This window comes from Pleurodeles waltl, chromosome 2_1 (genome assembly GCF_031143425.1).
Source record: "Pleurodeles waltl isolate 20211129_DDA chromosome 2_1, aPleWal1.hap1.20221129, whole genome shotgun sequence".
Classification (NCBI taxonomy): domain Eukaryota; kingdom Metazoa; phylum Chordata; class Amphibia; order Caudata; family Salamandridae; genus Pleurodeles; species Pleurodeles waltl.
The window spans coordinates 385,968,949-385,987,798 of NC_090438.1; the positions used below are offsets into that span (position 1 = coordinate 385,968,949).

Genomic DNA, 18,850 nt, shown 5'->3' on the forward strand with positions numbered 1-18,850 from the left:
CTTCCCATTATTTTGACTCATTGTTTGCTATCTCTATTTTATTATCCCCAAGACTGGTGAATGTTGCGCTAATTTAATCAATGTTACTGACCACTGGAGGAAGAAGATTAGAAAAGTTAGGCTTTCAGCTTCTTGCAGAGGCCAGAATGGTTATAAGTGTTTTTAATGTCCAGAGGCACGGAGTTATAACGTTACGCAAAGAGATGGGAGCAAGTCTGGCCCTCCTGATCTGGCTTTCTTGATAAGGGGTGATGACAGCCTTGAAAGAAGAGGAGCAGAGGTTGCAAGAGGGAAGACAAGGTTATGTGTATGACAAAAATCCATCTCATGAAAGTTATAACCATAGGTTATGAAGCACCTTTATTTAAATGTCAACCAATATCTTGGATTCTCCCTCAGCAGTTTATCAACTGCAGGTTGAGATATGTCTTGAATAAACATCTTAAGCACTCATGTTATAAAGATTTGAAAATACCCATGGCTTTCATATCTCATCAGATGATTCTAGGTGTGGATGTAGTCTGCAATAACAATTCTGCCTTCATAGCGTTCAGCTATCACATGGAGTCTGTTAATTCTTTCATTGTCTGATGAAACATCCACTTTTGGGTTAAAGTGGTAATTATGTAATTCCATACCAAATATGTCATAATCCAGTTAATAACAAAGTTTTGCAAATCAAGTAGTTTCTGCTCACCAAATATTATTCAGTCACAATAGACATGACTCTTATAAATATCAGCTGCAGCTACTTGGAAAATCTGGATAATTGAAAAGGTGCTTATTTGTTCCATCTTGGATGAACACTCACTGGGCAGTCAAGTTGAATCTGAGAATGTAGCTGCAGAGAGAATTTTTCTTTTGCTCTCGGTGATTTTCCAGGGATCCAATCAATTTCTCGAATGGTGCCACACTTTATATCGGGCCCATCAGCTCAGTGAACAATCTGAATTATTAGCACCTCTATAAACTGCTCCACTTAGATAGCATGAGTTAGAACCTCTTTCCGAGGGTCATGAGGCAAGCAGAGGTTAATGGTCCCAACTGTGGGGTTTGAGGCACGTCAAAGTGCTCTACCTACTATAGATTCTAAGCAACAGGGCCAGGTACCCTTTCTGTACTTGACTCTTGGTACTAATGTGGTTGAGCTGTCTGGACTGGTGGGGGTGGTCACAGGGGAGCGAACACAGGGTCATAACTCAAAATGTGTGCAGTTGCAATAAATCATTATCCAGCCAAATACATACTTTTATAAAAATAAAAAAAGAGAGAATTATTTTAGTGCTACCACTATCCACACAAAGGAAAAATCCAAAAAGCACAAGCAACCACACAGGCCTCCCTGAAGTCAGGGTTCTAGTGTTTCTTTAGGTGGTCCTCCTGGTCCATCTCCCTGTTCGCTTTTTGTGGTAGTGGTAATTCCCCATTCAGAAGGGTCAGAGCAACCAGAGTTCTTCAACTAGCCCCTTCCACAAGAGCTGGAGTGGAAGCAGCGAGTTCTGTCCATGCAGCCCAAATGGGCTGCATTCAGCAGTCACAGCCCTCACGTGGTTGTGACTCCGCAGTCAGGAGAGTTTCTTGGTGGCTCCTCTTTGCAGGCTATATCTCTGTTCCTCTTACAATTGATACAAAGCTCCTGGTGTGAATCCTTTGTCACAAGCAAGTGTATAGGGTCCCAAAGCGACCTCACTCCTCTCGACTGACCCTGGTGACCTTCTGGCATAAGGGTCACTGTATTCTCACAGTACACAGGCTCTGGCCCCATTAGCATGGTGAGGTCCTTGGCGGAGGACCCTCCTGCTCTATGGCTTTACAACCAACTACTGCGCTCAGGCTGAAGCCCTTACTGCAAAGCAGTCTTCTCACTGCGACCGGCATATGGGGTTGCCAGTCCTCCCTACCCATGGGCTCTGGCCTGATTGGCGCAGCGATGCACATAGCTCAATTCACGGCAGCCCTCCTCTGACAAACAAGGGTTGTCAACTTCCTTCTGCACATTGTCAACAAACCAACCTGTGCAGCAGTCGTACGTCTCACCTCGCTAAGGGAGTCCGATTGACAGGGGTTCCGACTGGACCTTGCTTCCTCCAATGCTCTCCTCGTTCTCACAGAGCACACTGGACTTGGAAGGCAGGTGGTCTTGGATTCCCTTGATCAAATTCCCACACCCATCAAGAAGTCTAGGAGGCCTATTCTCCAGTCCTTATCAAGGCAGATGTCTTGCAGAGCTTTCCTGCTTCACACAGCCCATCTTCCTCCCTGGTGGATGACAATGTTTGGGGTTTCAAACTCCCCTTCTTACACCCCATTTCCAGATTCCAAATGTGATTTAGAGTCTGAGTCCTCAAAGCTTATGCTGGGGGTCTGCCCACTCCTCTGCTTTCTTGTTGAAAACAGTATGTCACAACAGGAGTGACTCCAAAGCTGATAACCCCACACCACAGGCTTGACTAGAGTTCACACCTGGACGTCAGCCACAGTGATATGTGTGCCAAAATGTTAGCCCAGGGCCCCATCCCTAACATTACAATTCTCTTACCAGCCCCATCTCCTTCCTGAGATCATTCCAGTGATGCAGGTTAAAAAAGGACTTGTTCACTTCTACTGATCACTACACAGTATGCTGCCACCATCATGCTCGCTCTGCTTAGCTCTTGATGAAGGCAGTAGCCTCTTACCACTATGAGAGTAGCACTTTGGGCACCCCTCCCAGTTGAACAAGACTGCAATTCTTGAGATAGGCCTAGGACCACACATATGATCTGTGTTTGGCTATGACAACAAAAACAGTATTAGGAATCCAAACATCAGTACAGTTGGGCACTCAGGGTAGGGTTGCACACCCATTATCATGCAGTGTTTGGTGACACTGTGGGTGCACAGACGCAAGCCATGGAGATGTGTTCCCTAGTATTTTCAGAACACCACTTTAAAGTCCATCCATACTTGCTGCCAAGACCAGCTGTAGATTCACCCCCAACAGCCTTTTAATATACCAATATACCAGCTACTCCTTTACAGCTTGTCTCCTCATTCAGTTCAAGATTCTCTTTGTTGCTGTAAAGATGTGTTTCAGCCAAACAAGATTTTCATCAGAATAGGCTTATTAGACAGAGCTTCCTGGCCAGTTTGGAGGGGATGGGGGTGGGGGGGTGGGGGGGGGGGGGAGGGTTGAGAGAGAGGCAGTAAAAAGCACTTAGAGGTCACAGTTACTTCATGGCTCATAGTGCGACCAAGTCAAGCAAGCTAAATAGGACAGAGAACTGTCTGCACTTCACCACCGGGCAAAGACATCCTACGTGTTTAATGAAATAAGAAATTTACAGATGCATGTCTGCCGTAGGTCATACCTCCCAGTTTCCCCACAGTGGTGCAGCTCTGACTCCTAGAAATGAGGGCAAATTCTACCATCTCTCAACAGCCTATAAACAATTTGGCATAGAATGTGCTAATTGGGTCCTTACTACTCGACATGGACAAATGTGTAAATTCCTGGTAAATCATCAATAAATACCGCTGGATTGGCCCTCTGCTTATCTATCAGTGTCCTATTCTCAGTCTTTAAAAAGTATATTTTTACAATATTCTTTTGGGGCCCTGCTGACATTGGATAGGTTACCCACCTGGTGGTAAGGCTGAGGGAATTATAACACATACTATGCATCTGCCCATACCTCTTGACAGAACAAAAACGCCTTCTCAAGAAGCGTTTAAATGGGCTCAGGACCCGAACTTGCAGATGTGCAGTCACTGAGTGTATGAATCCAACCAACATATTACTAAATGTACGGTTTGTCAAATTGTTATTATTCTCAACATGGATTGAGGGTGTATATCCAGCTAGAACCTTATTTGCCTCTTGATGACCCACTAAACAAACAAGGTCCTTCAGGAAATATGAAGCAACAACTGATCTGGTTCATACTTTTAACTGTGAATGTTGGGCTGCATCTTAAAGACACAGGCAGACAAGAGCTTACCCCTATCCCCCCAGCTGGAAATAACAGCATTTGTTTGAGCAAACACTACACAGGATTAAGTTGGGCCATTGAAGGTTAACTCCCTGTTTGCATTTTATAGCCTGTGCTTTGCCCAGTTCGATAAGCACTTTACCACCATAAGAGGAAGAACTATCTGAGTTTTTAAAGATTTTAAACATTTTTTCTGTCTGAACTTTATAGACCACTAGTTTGTACAGCACGACAAGCATTTTACTTCCTGAGGCTTGTGTAAGACAGCATGACATTTCTAGAAGCATAGCATCCCCTTGCTTGTGGAACCTCTATTGCACTGCATGTATTCTATAGCTTTTAGTTGGCACTGAACAACAAGTACTTTACAGCCTGCAGCATGTAAAAGACAATACGATATTCCAGGAACATAGGCACCCCTGAGATCATACCAAACATTTGCCTCCAGACACTGCATGTTACTAGTTTTGAACAATCTTTATTTGTGTTAGTAGCATTCATGTTGCATTTAGCAGGGAGCCCACTCGCTCCAATTGGAGTCCATACAGCAGTTTGCGTTCCCAGATTCTAGATTCTTTGAGTTCTCCGTTCATGAACATTCATATATGTGCATCTAATGCAGTACTTAAAAAGGCAACTGCTTGCCTAAATTTGTCAGATTTATGTCATGTAATGGGTTTAAATAACTACGCATGGTAAATAAATAAAAAATAGGGTCCCTATCATTTTTCCCTTAAACAGAATAAGTTATTCATTACTCAAAATGAAATACTGGAATGTAAAACATGTAAAGTGTCATATTTAACTTTTCAATGTAGTGAGAGAAACTAGCTGATCTCTCACTCGGGTGGCATCTCAGGGCCATCATGCTTACACCCGATCTGAAAAAACACAGACACTTAGTACAACCAGAGCATCAAGTACGCAACATGACGTACGTCAATCTTTACATAAGTTTACACATACCCTTGACGTAATATATAAATTTACAAGGGGTAAATTGATATATTCTCCTCAAAACCAGGAAAGATTCAATGGACATACCTGGAAGACGGAATAAAGTTTGCAATGTGCAAACTGTGCGAAGTATTGGAAAAAGCCATTACGGAGAAAACAAACTTAATTATCAGTGTTCATTTCCACTGAACGCACTCTTGGAATAACCAATTCTGACATGCTCTTTCAGGATTCTCCATTGGTTGCCTGTTTCACTTCAAGTCACCCAGTTACCTAGTCAGTCCTTTCACTTAGTATTCCGAGATAACTCCTCACTATTGTCATTCAATATAAATACACTGGTACTGTCTCTTCAAAATAAAATTATTACATATTAAGTTGTTATCATAGATTTGATAATTTTGCTCATTCTACCCAAACTTGCCTTGTAAAATGTATCACTTCAGTCATCTCTCCCCTGTTTATACAAAGAGTCGACATTTTATTTGTTCACATGCACTCGTAAAAAGTGGGACAGAGATCCTCATGCTAATATAACACCTTTATGTTATTATTACCTATAATTTCACTCTGTAACTGAAGTATATTGCATGTGTGTTGAAATCACAACAGTGAATCTAGTTTTCTTTAGGTGGTTGAAAGTCAAGCAATTTTGCCCTAGATTTAGTATTTAAGTGAGGGAAAAAAGTAAAATGTATAGTCAATCATGAACAGGGCTGGGGATCCAAAGGAAAGCAGGTTATGCATGTAATAGCTGCACATGCATAACACTGGTGAATGTCTGGCCAATCTTTGCCTACACAGGGCTCCAAATCTAAATTATAAAAGATTTGCTGGAAAAGATGAAAGAGTGACATTAGGCATTAAAGTGTCAAAATCCTGAAAAGAAAGGTACTACTCAAGTAAGAAACACATAGGAAACATAGTGAAATGATAAACACCATAGAGGAGCACAGAAATACCATATTAGGAATGTGGAAAGTTTTGTCTGAGGTTGGATCACTAGCATAAGAAAGCAATTTGGGTGCAAGAATGGAATATAGAACTGATACTAGATTTAAAGCATGGCCTTCACCAGTTCCCATTAGATCAGAATAATTCAAAAAACAGTTAGTTCTAAAATCCACTAGGCACATGTTTTGGCAGAGCATAAGGAAAACAGTCATGTAGAAGTGAGTAAAAGTATAGACTTAATTTCAAGCACTTATTTTCAATTACCTTTTCGGACAAGCTGTCTTCTCCCTGAGAGCAAACGCAAGCAGAAAAAGAGAGAGAGAAGAGAAAGTCACTGCTAAACTGATTTACAATAAATTTTGCAAAAGTAGATGATGTTAAGATTTGTTATTCAAGCTTTACGAGTGTGAAAGCACTGCTTCTTGAATCAGAGGTGAGGCGTGGAATGGGTTGAACACTGAAGAGAGCATGCCAAATGATAAAGAATCTGAAGAAGAAAACATACAGACAAAAACGGCAAAACAACAGACATTTAGACAATAAGGAAAGGAGACTAATTTTCAGTGCTTACTCTTATAAAGTTGTTTGGTTATATGATAAAAATATTGCTAGCTAGCAAAGCGTTTGTATAGCAATAGCGTTTTGGAGAAAGGATATCCGGGGAAGAAACAACAAATTCTAAAAATGTGTGAAGCTGGGTTTTCATTGATTCTTTTGCAGCAGACAATCTTTTGGGATAAATGTACTGAAAAAATACTATGTAATGTGAAAGTTGTTCTAATGAAATCTACAAATATGCATACACTTGATATACAGTTCACTACACCCTTCCTTACATTTCCTGGCCATACACAAACAAATTCTAAAAAAAACTTGTTTTCCTCAACAGCAGCTCTTCTGCCAAAGCAGAGAACTGTAACAATTGAAATGCATTTTTTTTCTAGGTCAGGAATGACAAAGTCACACCCTAGTGATGCACAAAAAACTAAACACAAAAATAGACCAAACATGCTATGCATAGTCTGCCATCTAGTGTTGGTCTTGGAGTGTTATAAGTTGTTTTCCTTCGAAGAAGTGTTTTGAAGTCACGGGAACGAGTGACTCCTCCTCTTCGGCTCCATGGCGCATGGGCATCGACTCCAAGTTAGATTGTTTTCCCGCAGAGGGTAAGGTAGGAGTGATAAAGAAAAGAGATGTCCATGCAAATGGTGTGTATATATATATATATATATATATATTACAAGTGAATGTTGAACTTAAATGGCTACAGGCTCCCGGAGAGGGTGCATGCGAATCCGCAGCGGAACATGCTACGAACAGATGTACACTGGGTAAGTGACATTTTCCGTTCAATGGCATGTGTAGCTGCAGATACACATGCTAACATGCTATGCGTAGAGTACAAAGCCGTTTTTCCTGCCATAAAAGCGGTGGTTAGCCTGTAGTTGTTTGAAATAGTGTTCTTAGTACAGCTTGTCCTACTGTGGCTTGCTGTGTTGCTAACACATCTACACAGTAATGTTTGGTAAATGTATGCAGTGTTGACCAAGTGGCTGCTTTACAAATTTCAGCCATTGGTAGGTTTCCTAAGAAAGCCATTGTAGCCCCTTTCTTCCGTGTCGAATGTGCTTTAGGTGTAACTAAGAGCTGCCTTTTAGCTTTAAGGTAACATGTTTGTATGCATTTTACTATCTATCTCACTAACCCTGGTTTTGAAATAGAGTTATCAGTATGTGGTTTTTGGAATGCTACAAATAACGGTTTTGTTTTCCTAAAGGATTTTGTCTTATCTATGTAATACATTAAGGCTCTTTTAATGTCTAATGTATGCAGGGCTCTTTCTGCTACAGAGTCTGGCTGTGGGAAGAACACTGGTAGTTCCACTGTTTGATATAAAACAGTGATATAACGTTTGGGAGAAATTTTGGGTTTGTTCGAAGTTCAACTTTATGTTTATGTACTTGTATGAACGGTTCTTGAATTGTGAAAGCTTAGATTTCACTAACTCTTCTCAATGAAGTAATTGCGACTAGGAAGGCAACTTTTCATGTCAAGTATTGAATCTGGCATGAGTGCATAGGTTCAAATGGTGGACCCATAAGTCATGTGAGCACTATGTTTAGATACCACGAAGATACTGGAGGTGTTCTAGATGGAATGATGCGTTTTAATCCTTCCATGAAGGCTTTGATAACAGGGACTCTAAATAAGGAACTGTGTTGTATATTTTGGAAGTACGCAGATATTGCAGTGAGATGTATTTTTATAGATGAAAAAGCTAAATTTGCTTTTTGCAAATGAAGCAAATAACCTACAATGTCTTGTATTAATGCTGAAAGAGGGGTAATTTGTTTAGATTGACAGTAATACACAAATCCTTTCCATTTGTTTACATAACACTGCCTGGTAGTGGGTTTCCTTGCTTGTTTAATTACTTTAATACATTCAGTTGGTAGTTGTAAAATCCCAAACCCTATGAATTCAGAAGCCAAATCGCTTGATTGAGTATGTTGGGATTTGGATGCCTGATCAGTTGTTTGTTTCGTGTTAACAGATCTGGTCTGTTTGGGAGTTTGATATGTGGTACTACTGACAGGTCTAATAGCGTTGTGTACCAGGGTTGACGTGCCCACGTTGGTGCTATGAGTAGGAGTTTGAATTATTTTGACGCAGTTTGTTGACTAGAAATGGAATGAGCAGGAGAGGGGAAAGAGCGTAAGCAAATATCCGTGACCAATTCATCCATAGAGCATTGCCCTTGGATAGGGGATGTGGGTACCTGGATGCGAAGTTTTGGCATTTTGCGTTTTCGCTGGTGGCGAATAGATCTATGTCTGGTGTTCCCCAGTGGTGAAAGTATAGCTGAAGCACTTGGGGATGAATCTCCCATTCGTGTTTTTGTTGATGATCTCGGCTGAGAACATCTGCCAATTGGTTGTGTATCCCTGGAATGTATTGTGCTACCAGGTGAATGTTGTTGTGGATTGCCCATTGCCAAATCTTTTTTGCTAGGAGGGAGAGTTGGGATGAATGGGTCCCTCCTTGTTTGTTTAGGTAATACATTGTTGTCATGTTGTCTGTTTTGATAAGGAAGTTCTTGTGAGTGAGAAGAGGCTGAAAAGCTTTGAGTGCTAGGAATACAGCTAGCAATTCTAGGTGATTTATGTGAAACTGTTTGTGTTTGGCGTCCCATTGTCCTTGAATGTTGTGATTGTTGAGGTATGCCCCCAGCCAATCATTGATGCATCTGTTGTAAGTATGGTCTAAGGCACAGGGTCCTGAAAAGGCCGGCCTTTGTTTAGGTTTGTGGAATTCCACCACTGAAGTGATATGCATGTTTGGCGGTCTATCAACACTAGATCGTTAAGTTGACCCTGTTGCCTGTGACCATTGCTGTGCAAGGCACTGTTGTAAAGGCTGCATGTTTAGTCCTGCATGTGGGACAATGGCGATACAGGATGCCATCATGCCCATCAGTTTAATGACAAATTTGACAGTGTGCTGTTGGGCTGGCTGTATTTGTGTCAATATATTGTGAAATGCTTGTATTCTTTGTGGACTTGGGCTTGCAAGTGCTGTTTGTGTATTTAGTGTGGCTCCTAAATACTATTGAATTTGCGCCGGTTGTAGGTGCGGTTTTTGGTAGTTTATGGAGAACCCCAAGGTGTGTAGGGTTTGTATTACATAATGCGTATGTTTTTGACATTGTGTATGACTGCTGGATTTTATTAGCCAATCATCGAGATATGGGAAGACATTAATGTGTTGTCTTGTTAGGTAGGCTACTACTGTCAAGCATTTTGTGAATACTCTGGGAGCTGTTGTTATTCCGAAGGGCAACACTTTGAACTGATAATGTTTTCCCTCAATTACAAACCTGAGGTATTTTCTGTACGCTGGATGGAAGGGTATGTGAAAATACGCAAACTTGAGATCTAATGTTGCCATGAAATCTTGCTGCTGTAGCAGTAGAATCACATCCTGTAGTGTTACCATGTGAAAATGTTCTGACAGGATGTAAAGATTGAGGGTTCTGAGATCTAATATTGGTCTTAAGGTTCTGTGTCCTTTTTGGGGATGAGGAAATACAGTAAGTAAACTCTTGTTCCTATTTGATCTTGTGGCACAAGCTCTATTGCTTGTTTGAGTAATAGAGATTTTACTTCCTCTTGCGTGGTTTTGGTGGAATATTTGGGGGAATTTGTGCCAATTCTATGCAATAGCCATTGCGGATAATAGATAATACCCAGTTGTCTGTTGTAATGGGTAGCCAATTGGTGTGGAACCTTTGCAGTCTTCCCCCCACAGGTGAGGTGTGAGTTGGGAAGAGATGGTTTAACTCACTGCTTTGGCTGCTGTGAAGCTTGTTTGGTTGATTGAAATTTTCCCCTGCCTCTGGAGTATTGGCCTCTGTAAGTGCCTTTGAACCCACCTCTTTGATATTGAGGTTGGTAGGTTGACTTTGTTTGTGAGGTTGGATGCCTCAGGTGTTTGAGTTCTAAATCCACCTCTGTATTGGGGCTTACGAAAGGATCTCCTGTATTGCGTCGTATACAAAGCACCCATGGCTTTAGCAGTGTCCTCGGCTCTGAAAGCGATTTTTGAGGTTTCGACTCGAAGGATCGATGCCTGATAGTCTCGGAGACAGAGCTTCGGCTCGAGTCCGAAAGCTTGGGTGGCGTGGCCTTTCTCGGTGCCGAAGTTGTTGGTTGGTCACTGACGGTCTTTTTACAGGTCGAGCCATGGCCTTCTGGCAGTGGCGTTACTAAGGACTTATGTTTGGGCTTGGCTGGGGTAGGGGCAGGCATACTCACGTGCTGTCCTGCCGTGACCGGTCTGTCCTCTTCGGACTTCTGTTCGGAGTCGGACCCTCGGACGGAGACTGACGTGTGCATGATCTCCTCCTTGACGTCGAGACGTTTAATGCTCTTGGATGCCATCTCGAGTCTCCGTGGTCTTCGGTCTTGGAGAGTTTTCTTCAAACAGAAGGATCTGCAGGCCTCATGATTTTCTTCCCAATGGTCTTGGGAGAGACTGAGATTACAGACGAGATGTTGGTCTGTGTAGGGAAATTTTGCGTGGCACCGAGGACAAAAGCGGAATGGAGTCCGGTCCATAAGGCTTTCCATGCTGTCAGCCCGACTAGGCGCAAGTTGGGCGCGGGCGCCCCGAAGGGCGAGTAAAGATGTTTGACCCGACGGTACTGAAGTGTCAATGGAAGATGGTACGCGATTGAAACAATACCGATGAGAATTAGCGAGTTTTAGAACTTTTCCGTATCGAACTATCGGAGCGAAAAGAAACACGTATGAACCCGATGGTGGAAAGAAATCAACCTAACGAGTCGATGCCCATGCGCAATGGAGCCGAAGAGGAGGAGTCACTCGATCCCGTGACTCAAAAACACTTCTTCGAAGAAAAATAACTTGTAACACTCTGAGCCCAACACTAGATGGCAGACTATGCATAGCATGTGTATCTGCAGCTACACATGCCATCGAACATATATATATATATATATATATATATACACATTTAGTTTAGAATTGGAGTCTTAACTTCATCCACAGACACAAGTTAAATACTGCATGGAAATGACTGCTGCTTTTGCACACTTGATTTAAATACAAAGTCTAATGCACAATTTTCTAAATAATGTAGATTACTGAAGGATCATAAACCAGTATTTCACTGGCCAAGGCTTAAAAAAATAAAATGTACTTACCACTAGTAGATCTAGTACTTTAAGTACATAGGTTGTGAACCTTAAAGCTTCTGAAAATGTGAATTTCAATAATGTCTTGGGAATTACTGGCTATAAACGCTGACTAGATTTGTACATGAAAAGGTAGATTCCTTTGGACATTGCCTATTCCTAAGAAGGTTTTGAAGTTCCTTCTCTGAAGACATTTGTTTACTGCAAAAAAGGTACCACTTTGTGCAAAAATATAGACCCATCTCTCTTGTCAAATCAGATTGTAAAGTGTATGTAAACATGTTTGCTTTAAGATTAGAATTCTTTATCCCTCTGCTTATTATATACTAACAAAGGTTTTATCAAGGGAAGATTATCCTCGGATAATACTAATGTTTTCCTATGTATCACAGATAGGGTATTGGAACCTAAAACTACTTATACCACACTCACTTTGAATGCAGAGAAAGCTTTTGATCATATAAGTTGGAGGCATATCTTTAAAGCCCTTGAATGGCACAGGACCAGGTACATTTATTAAAATAATTATATACTTTATTCTAACCATAAGACTGCTTTGTGTATTAATAGTAGTACATCTCATTTTGTTTAAATTACAAAGAGGTACCAGACAAGGCTGTCTACTTTAACCTTTACTTTTTGTTTCGGCAATCAAACCCTTCTAGTCAGGTTAAATTAATAAGTATCCAACACAGGTTTCCGATACGGAGATAAGCAAATGTAAAAGTTGCAGCTATGTTTTTTATGTTAATAATCCAAGAGATTCCTTAACCTTTTGTTTTCAAGAACGTGAGATATTATCCAAGATATCAAATTATAAATTCAAATAATGACAAATCAAATTATTATCTTGAATACATTTTGTGTTAAACATTTTGGCTTAGTAGGAAGGAGGGATTCAGTTAAATGCCTTGTTTTATAGGTCACTAGAACATTAAAGACACGGCTAAAGGAAGTTTAGATTTAACAAAAAAAGTATATGTTGACATTGGCCCATCTCATTTATTTTTTTATCATGGTATGATAGACTAGGTTCTATGAAGATGATATTTCCCATCATGGTATAGACAATATCTATGGTTTATGATTGATGTAGATATTATAGAGGAGGTTGGAGTTTACAGGGAACTGAGATTCTATATACAGTTTTTCAGTCACAACAAACTCTGGTAGAGGCTGTCTATTCCTGAGGCGTTAGAGTGAACTCTGATGAACAAGGTACTTACCTTTGGTTATGCCTTATCTGGTAGGAACACTACTTAGCAGCAGATTCCTTACCGTTGAATCTCTCCAAGTGTCAGAATGGATCCAGAAGATTTTTCATGAGAGTAGCTGAACGCCGGTAGGAGGAGTTGGTCAGCTCTGCATGCTGTTATCTGTGCCGGAAGTGTTGTCTGCTTCATCTATATAGGAGGCGCTTTGGAGTACTGACGTCCGTTACTTTTCACGACTTTACACACCAGAAGCCCGGAGCTGTGAATGGTACTGACACTAGTGTGTCGGAACTAGGGCTCAGAAAGGGATCATCCCTGACCCTAGAAATCTGTCTGCAAAGTGGAAAGGATGGGTAAGGTTGGTAGAGAATCTGTGGCTAGATAATGTCTCTATCGGATAAGGCATTACCTTAAGTAACTTGTTCATCTGATAGGGACTTCTAGCCGCAGATTTCTTACGTTTGCATATACACCCAAGCAATATACCATCCCTGGTGGTGATTCTGCAGACAAATTTAAAGTAGGAAGTCCTGCAGGACCGAATGGGTAAAATGCTTGTCCCTATGGACCCGACTTTCCAGGAATGAATGCTTTGTAAACATGTGCATGGAAGCCCATGTTGCTCCCTGGCAGATGTCCAGGACTGGGACACAAGATGGTAGTGAAGTGGTTGCAGCCTTAGCTCTGGTGCAATAAGCCTGCAAGCTTTCAGGAGGCTGCTTTTTTGCCAATGCGTAGCAGATCTTGATGCAGAGAATGACCCATTGAGAGATGGTACCTTTCTCCACCACCAGACCTTTCTTGGCATCAACATACCCACGAAGAGTTAGTCATCCTCCCTGAACTCTTTTGTTTGATCAAGGTAGAACGACAATGCTATTTTTGGGTCCAGAAAGTGGAGTTGCTCCTCTTCCTTAGTGAGTTGTGGAAGGGCATAAAAAGTATGCAAGGTTAGATTGGCCCACATGAAAAGGCGTTGACATTTTCATCAGGAAAGAGGCCCTAGTGTGAAGCACCAGTTTGTCCGGATTAACTGAGAAGAATGGAGGCTTGGAAGATAAAGCCTGCAGCTTGCTCATCCTGAGGGCAGATATAATAGCCACGAGGAAGACTGTTTGCATTGTCAGCAGCCAGAAGGGACAATTATGAAGAGGCTCGAAAGGAGCACACATCAAAAAAGTGGGGACCAAATTAAGGTCCCACAGAGGCATAATAAAAGGAGATGGGAGAAAGATTTGCACAAGGCCCTTCAGACATCTAAGTACTTAACCAGTTCTGTGCCAAGGACATAATGGTTACGTCCTGCAGCACAGTGCTGCTGTGCCCAGGACGTAACCATTACGTCCTGGGCACCCAGCCCAGAGGGAGCGCTAGCGCTCCCTCTGTGCGGTTGCCCCCCACCCCCCCAAGTCAGGGATGGAAGGGGAATGCATTTAGGCCATTTCTGCCTGCTTTGGGGGCAGATTGGCCGATTTTAGGTCAATCTGCCCCCAAGGGGGGCAGAAACCATTAGGCACCAGGGATCTTTTTTTTTTGCGCCGTCACGCAAGCGGAGCGACCTTGTAGGCAAGGGTCGTTCCCTGGGGGGGGGGGGAGGGGGGTGAGGGGGAGGGGTGGAAGGGGGGGAGGGGAATTACATTTATTTTAGGTCAATTTTTTTTGTCTGTTTGTTTTTTTAGAGATAGGGAGCGACCCTGGAGGGGCAAATTGTATTTAGGCCATTTCTGCTCGCTTTGGGGGCAGATCGGCCGATTTTAGGTCAATCTGCCCCCAAGGGGATCGTCGTCACGCAAGGTTCGCTCCCCGAGTTGGGGAAATCGGCCTATTGTTATTAGGCCGATCTGTCCCCGGGGGGGCAGAAACCTCTAGGCGCCAGGGCAAATTATTTTTTGTGTTTTTTTTTTTTTTTACAGAGGGGGAGCAACCCATTAGGCAAGGGTCGCCCCCCAAATTTATTTTAGGCCATTTCTGCCCCCCCTGGGGCCGGCTGAGCTAGAGGCCAAAATCCACAGGTAGGCACTGTTTTCTATGAAAAAATGTGATGTGTCCACGTTGTGTTTTGGGCCATTTCCTGTCGCGGGCGCTAGGCCTACCCACACAAGTGAGGTATAATTTTTTATCGGGAGACTTGGGGGAATGCTGGGTGGAAGGAAATTTGTGGCTCCTCTCAGATTCTAGAACTTTCTGTCACCGAAATGTGAGGAAAATTAGTTTTTTAGCCACATTTTGAGGTTTGCAAAGGATTCTGGGTAATAGAACCTGGTCAGAGCCCCACAAGTCACCCCATCTTGGATTCCCCTAAGTCTCTAGTTTTCTAAAATGCACAGGTTTGGTAGGTTTCTCTAGGTACCAGCTGAGCTAGAGGCCAAAATCCACAGGTAGGCACTTTGCAAAAAACACCTCTGTTTTCTTTAAAAAAATGTGATGTGTACACGTTGCGTTTTGGGGCGTTTCCTGTTGCGGGCGCTTGGCCTACCCACACAAGTGAGGTATCATTTTTATCGGGAGACTTGGGGGGAACATAGATTAGCAAAACAAGTGTTATTGCCCCTTGTCTTTCTCTACATTTTTTCCTTCCAAATATAAGAGAGTGTGTAAAAAAGACATCTATTTGAGAAATGCCCTGTAATTCACATGCTAGTGTGGTCACCCCGGAATTCAGAGATGTGCAAATAACCACTGCTCCTCAACACCTTAACTTGTGCCCATTTTGGAAATACAAAGGTTTTCTTGATAGCTATTTTTCACTCTTTATATTTCAGCAAATGAATTGCTGTATACCCGGTATAGAATGAAAACCCACTGCATGGGGCAGCTCATTTATTGGCTCTGGGTGCCTAGGGTTCTTGATGAACCTACAAGCCCTATATATCCCCGCAACCAGAGGAGTCCAGCAGACGTAACAGTATATTGCTTTCGAAAATCTGACATTGCAGGAAAAAGTTACAGAGTAAAACGTAGAGAAAAATATATGTTTTTTTCACCTCAATTTCAATATTTTTCTTTTTCAGTTGTTATTTTCTGTAGGAAACCCTGGTAGGATCTACACAAATTACCCCTTGCTGAATTCAGAATTTTGTCTACTTTTCAGAAATGTTGCGGTTGCTTGGATTGGTTTCATGCCCATTTCTGTCACTGACTGGAAGGAGGCTGAAAGCACAAAAAATCGTAAAAATGGGGTATGTCCCAGTAAAATGCCAAACTTGTGTTGAAAAATTGGGTTTTCGGATTCAAGTCTGCCTGTTCCTGAAAGCTGGTGATTTTAGCACCGCAAACCCTTTGTTGATGCCATTTTCAGAGAAAAAAAACACAAGCCTTCTTCTGCAGCCCCTTTTTCCCATTTATTTGAAAACAACGAAATTTTCAATGTATTTTGGCTAATTTCTTGGCCTCCTTCTGGGGAACCCACAAAGTCTGGGTACCTCTAGAATCCCTAGGATGTTGGAAAAAAAGGACGCAAATTGGGCGTGGGTAGCCTAAGTGAACAAAAAGTTATGAGGGCCTAAGCGCGAACTGCACCAAATAGCCAAAAAAAGGCTCGGCATAGGATGGGGAAAAGGCCTGGCAGCGAAGAGGTTAAATAAAGAGGGTGGGTCAGGCAGCCACAAGAAGGTAGACATAGCAAAAAGATAATCCTTTAGAGTGCCCAACGCAAAGTCCTGCTGGGTAGGGGCAAGTATAAAAATCAAAACATCAGAAAGGGAGGCAGAATGTGGGTCAATGGACTTTTTTGTACAATATCATACAAATTACGTCAAGCAGTTGACGTATATCATCTTGATGAATGGATGCCTAGTTGCCAGAATAACATTACAGACTTCGGAAGGAAGGTCACAAGCTGTCAACTGCTGCTGCTCAATCTCCACGCAAGATCATCCTCCTGAAGGAGCAGCCATATCAGATGATCGACACTCAAGTTCAGAAGCTTGGGACACTAGACTCTCCATGCTCATTCTGAAGCCACAAGGATAACTTGGGCCCGGTTATTCCTGATCTTCTTGAAAACTGTGGGCAGGAATGGTATGGGCGGAAAGGCATACAGTAGGCATGAGCTCTACTCAAGACAAAAAGTGTCTTGAAGCGAAAGCAGACTTGGAAACTTCACTGCACGAAACTGCTAACATTGCACGTTCTTTGCAGAGGTGAAGAGATCTAACCAAGGCTCTCCCCATTGCTGAAAGAGCTTGTGCCACCTCCGGGTGGAGACGCCACTCGTGATCTATAAAGCATCAATGGCTGAGTTCATCCACTCTGGTGTTCAGGGAACCTGCCAAATGTTGAACCATCAGGGATATGCCCTTCTGTTCCAGCCATGTCCAGAGATGCACAGCCTCTTGACAGAGGGTTCAAGACGCCACCCTGCCCTGCTTGTTGCAGTACCACGCAGCGGTGGTGTTGTCCATAAACACATGAACTAGCCTTCCCTTGATGGATGGTAGAAAGGCGTTCAATGTCAGTCTGATCACAAGAAACTCCAGCAAGTTTATGTGGAGTCCGGATTCCACCTGACATCAGTCGTCTGATCGCCACCTCTCCCAGCTGGCCACCCCATCCCAGGAGTGACACCATCTATAACTACTGAGAGATAAAGTTTAAGACGGAAGAGGAGGTCTGCCTTTGACCCAATCACAGTTCGTTAGTCACCACTGCAGGTTCTTTGCAGTTCCCTCGGAGATCTAGACCATGTCGCAGAGATTCCCCGGATGCTGCACCCACTGGAATGTCATGTCCCACTGCAGAGCCCACATATGCCAACTGGCATGCATCACCAGCAGGATGCAGGAGACCCTGAGGTCCAGCAGCCTGAGTCAGTGTCACCGAAACCCAGGATAGAGGCGGAAACATCAGTATCATAGCCTGAATATCCTGGACTCGCTGCTGGGGAGTGTAGTAAAGTACCCTCTTTTGGCATGGTTACCCCCACTTTTTGCCTTCTGTCAGTATGCTTTAACTGTTTTCACTGGGGTCTTGCTAACCAGGACCCCAGTGAATGTGTTCTATCCCTCTAAATTTGGTTGCCAAGGACATTGCACACCCAACAATTGGCATACCGGTGCCCCCATATACGCTGCTAGTATATAGTACATAAGTACCCAGGGCATTGGGGCACCAGGGGTTCCTCATGGGCTGCAGCAAGTATTATGCCACCCATGGGAGCCAATGCAAAATGTGCCTGCAGGCCTGCCATTGAAGAATGAGAAAAAAGGTGCATGCACCCTTTCACTACAGGTCACTAAGGATTTTCCTGTCAGAGAGGGAGGTAACAACCTCTCCCATGGAAACAGATGTTATATGGCTTGGGAGGAGGCCACGTATAGCATAAACTTGTGTGCACCAACCCAGGGATCCCTGGTCCCAGCTCTGGCATAAAACTGGACAAAGAAAAGTGGAGTGACCACTCCCCTGTCCATCAGTACCCCAGGGATGGTGCCCAGAGCTGCTCCAGGTGGCCACTTGATTCTGCCATTTTGAATCCAAGGTGGGCAGAGGCCCCTGGGAGCATCTGAATGGCCAGGTCAGGTAGGTGACGTCACAGCCCCCTCCTGATAGGTGGTCACCCTGCTATGTGACCAATCCCACTTCCTGAGATATTAGGGTCTCCATCTTGTGTGGGTCCTCAGATTCGACGTGCAAGATTCCAGCAGGACTCCTCTGCATTTGTTACTTCACCATCTGGCCACCAGGACTGCAACTGGACCCTCCAGGAACCGACAATTTGCAACTTCAGCGACAACCCTGCTTTGCAACATTGTTTCTCTGACTCCTTCCAGCAACTGCAACATTTCTCCGGTTGTGCATCCTCTGGGGGTGACGAGTCTGCAGCCTGCATAAGAAGTAAGAAGGAATCTCCACTGGAGTGAAGAAGTCACTCTCCTGCATCTGCAGGCACCAACTGCAACGACGATCGGCTGTGTGGATCTGCTCCCCTCCCGAACTGTTTGGATCTTGCATGACAGGTGGTGGTCTGGAGTGCTCCCCGTGGTCCGCTCTACCAGCTATCCAACTTGAAAGACAGTAAGCCCTTGCCTCTCCTTGCA

The 18,850-nt window shown here is 43.2% G+C and overlaps 1 protein-coding gene and 1 pseudogene across 2 annotated transcripts in view; both read right to left on the minus strand.

Annotated features, from left to right (window-relative positions):
- The window catches only part of OCRL (OCRL inositol polyphosphate-5-phosphatase), a 659,503-nt gene that overhangs the window by 253,720 nt on the left and 386,933 nt on the right, over nucleotides 1-18,850 (minus strand). The window contains exon 18 of one of the 2 annotated variants that reach the window (XM_069212991.1): nucleotides 6,147-6,170. The exons of the other annotated variant lie outside the window; for it this stretch is intronic. Within the exon in view, the coding sequence (XP_069069092.1) occupies nucleotides 6,147-6,170 (24 nt within the window). The remainder of the gene's footprint in view (nucleotides 1-6,146; nucleotides 6,171-18,850) is intronic. 2 annotated transcript variants of the gene reach the window in all.
- On the minus strand, nucleotides 361-1,771 carry LOC138269974 (phosphotriesterase-related protein-like; annotated as a pseudogene).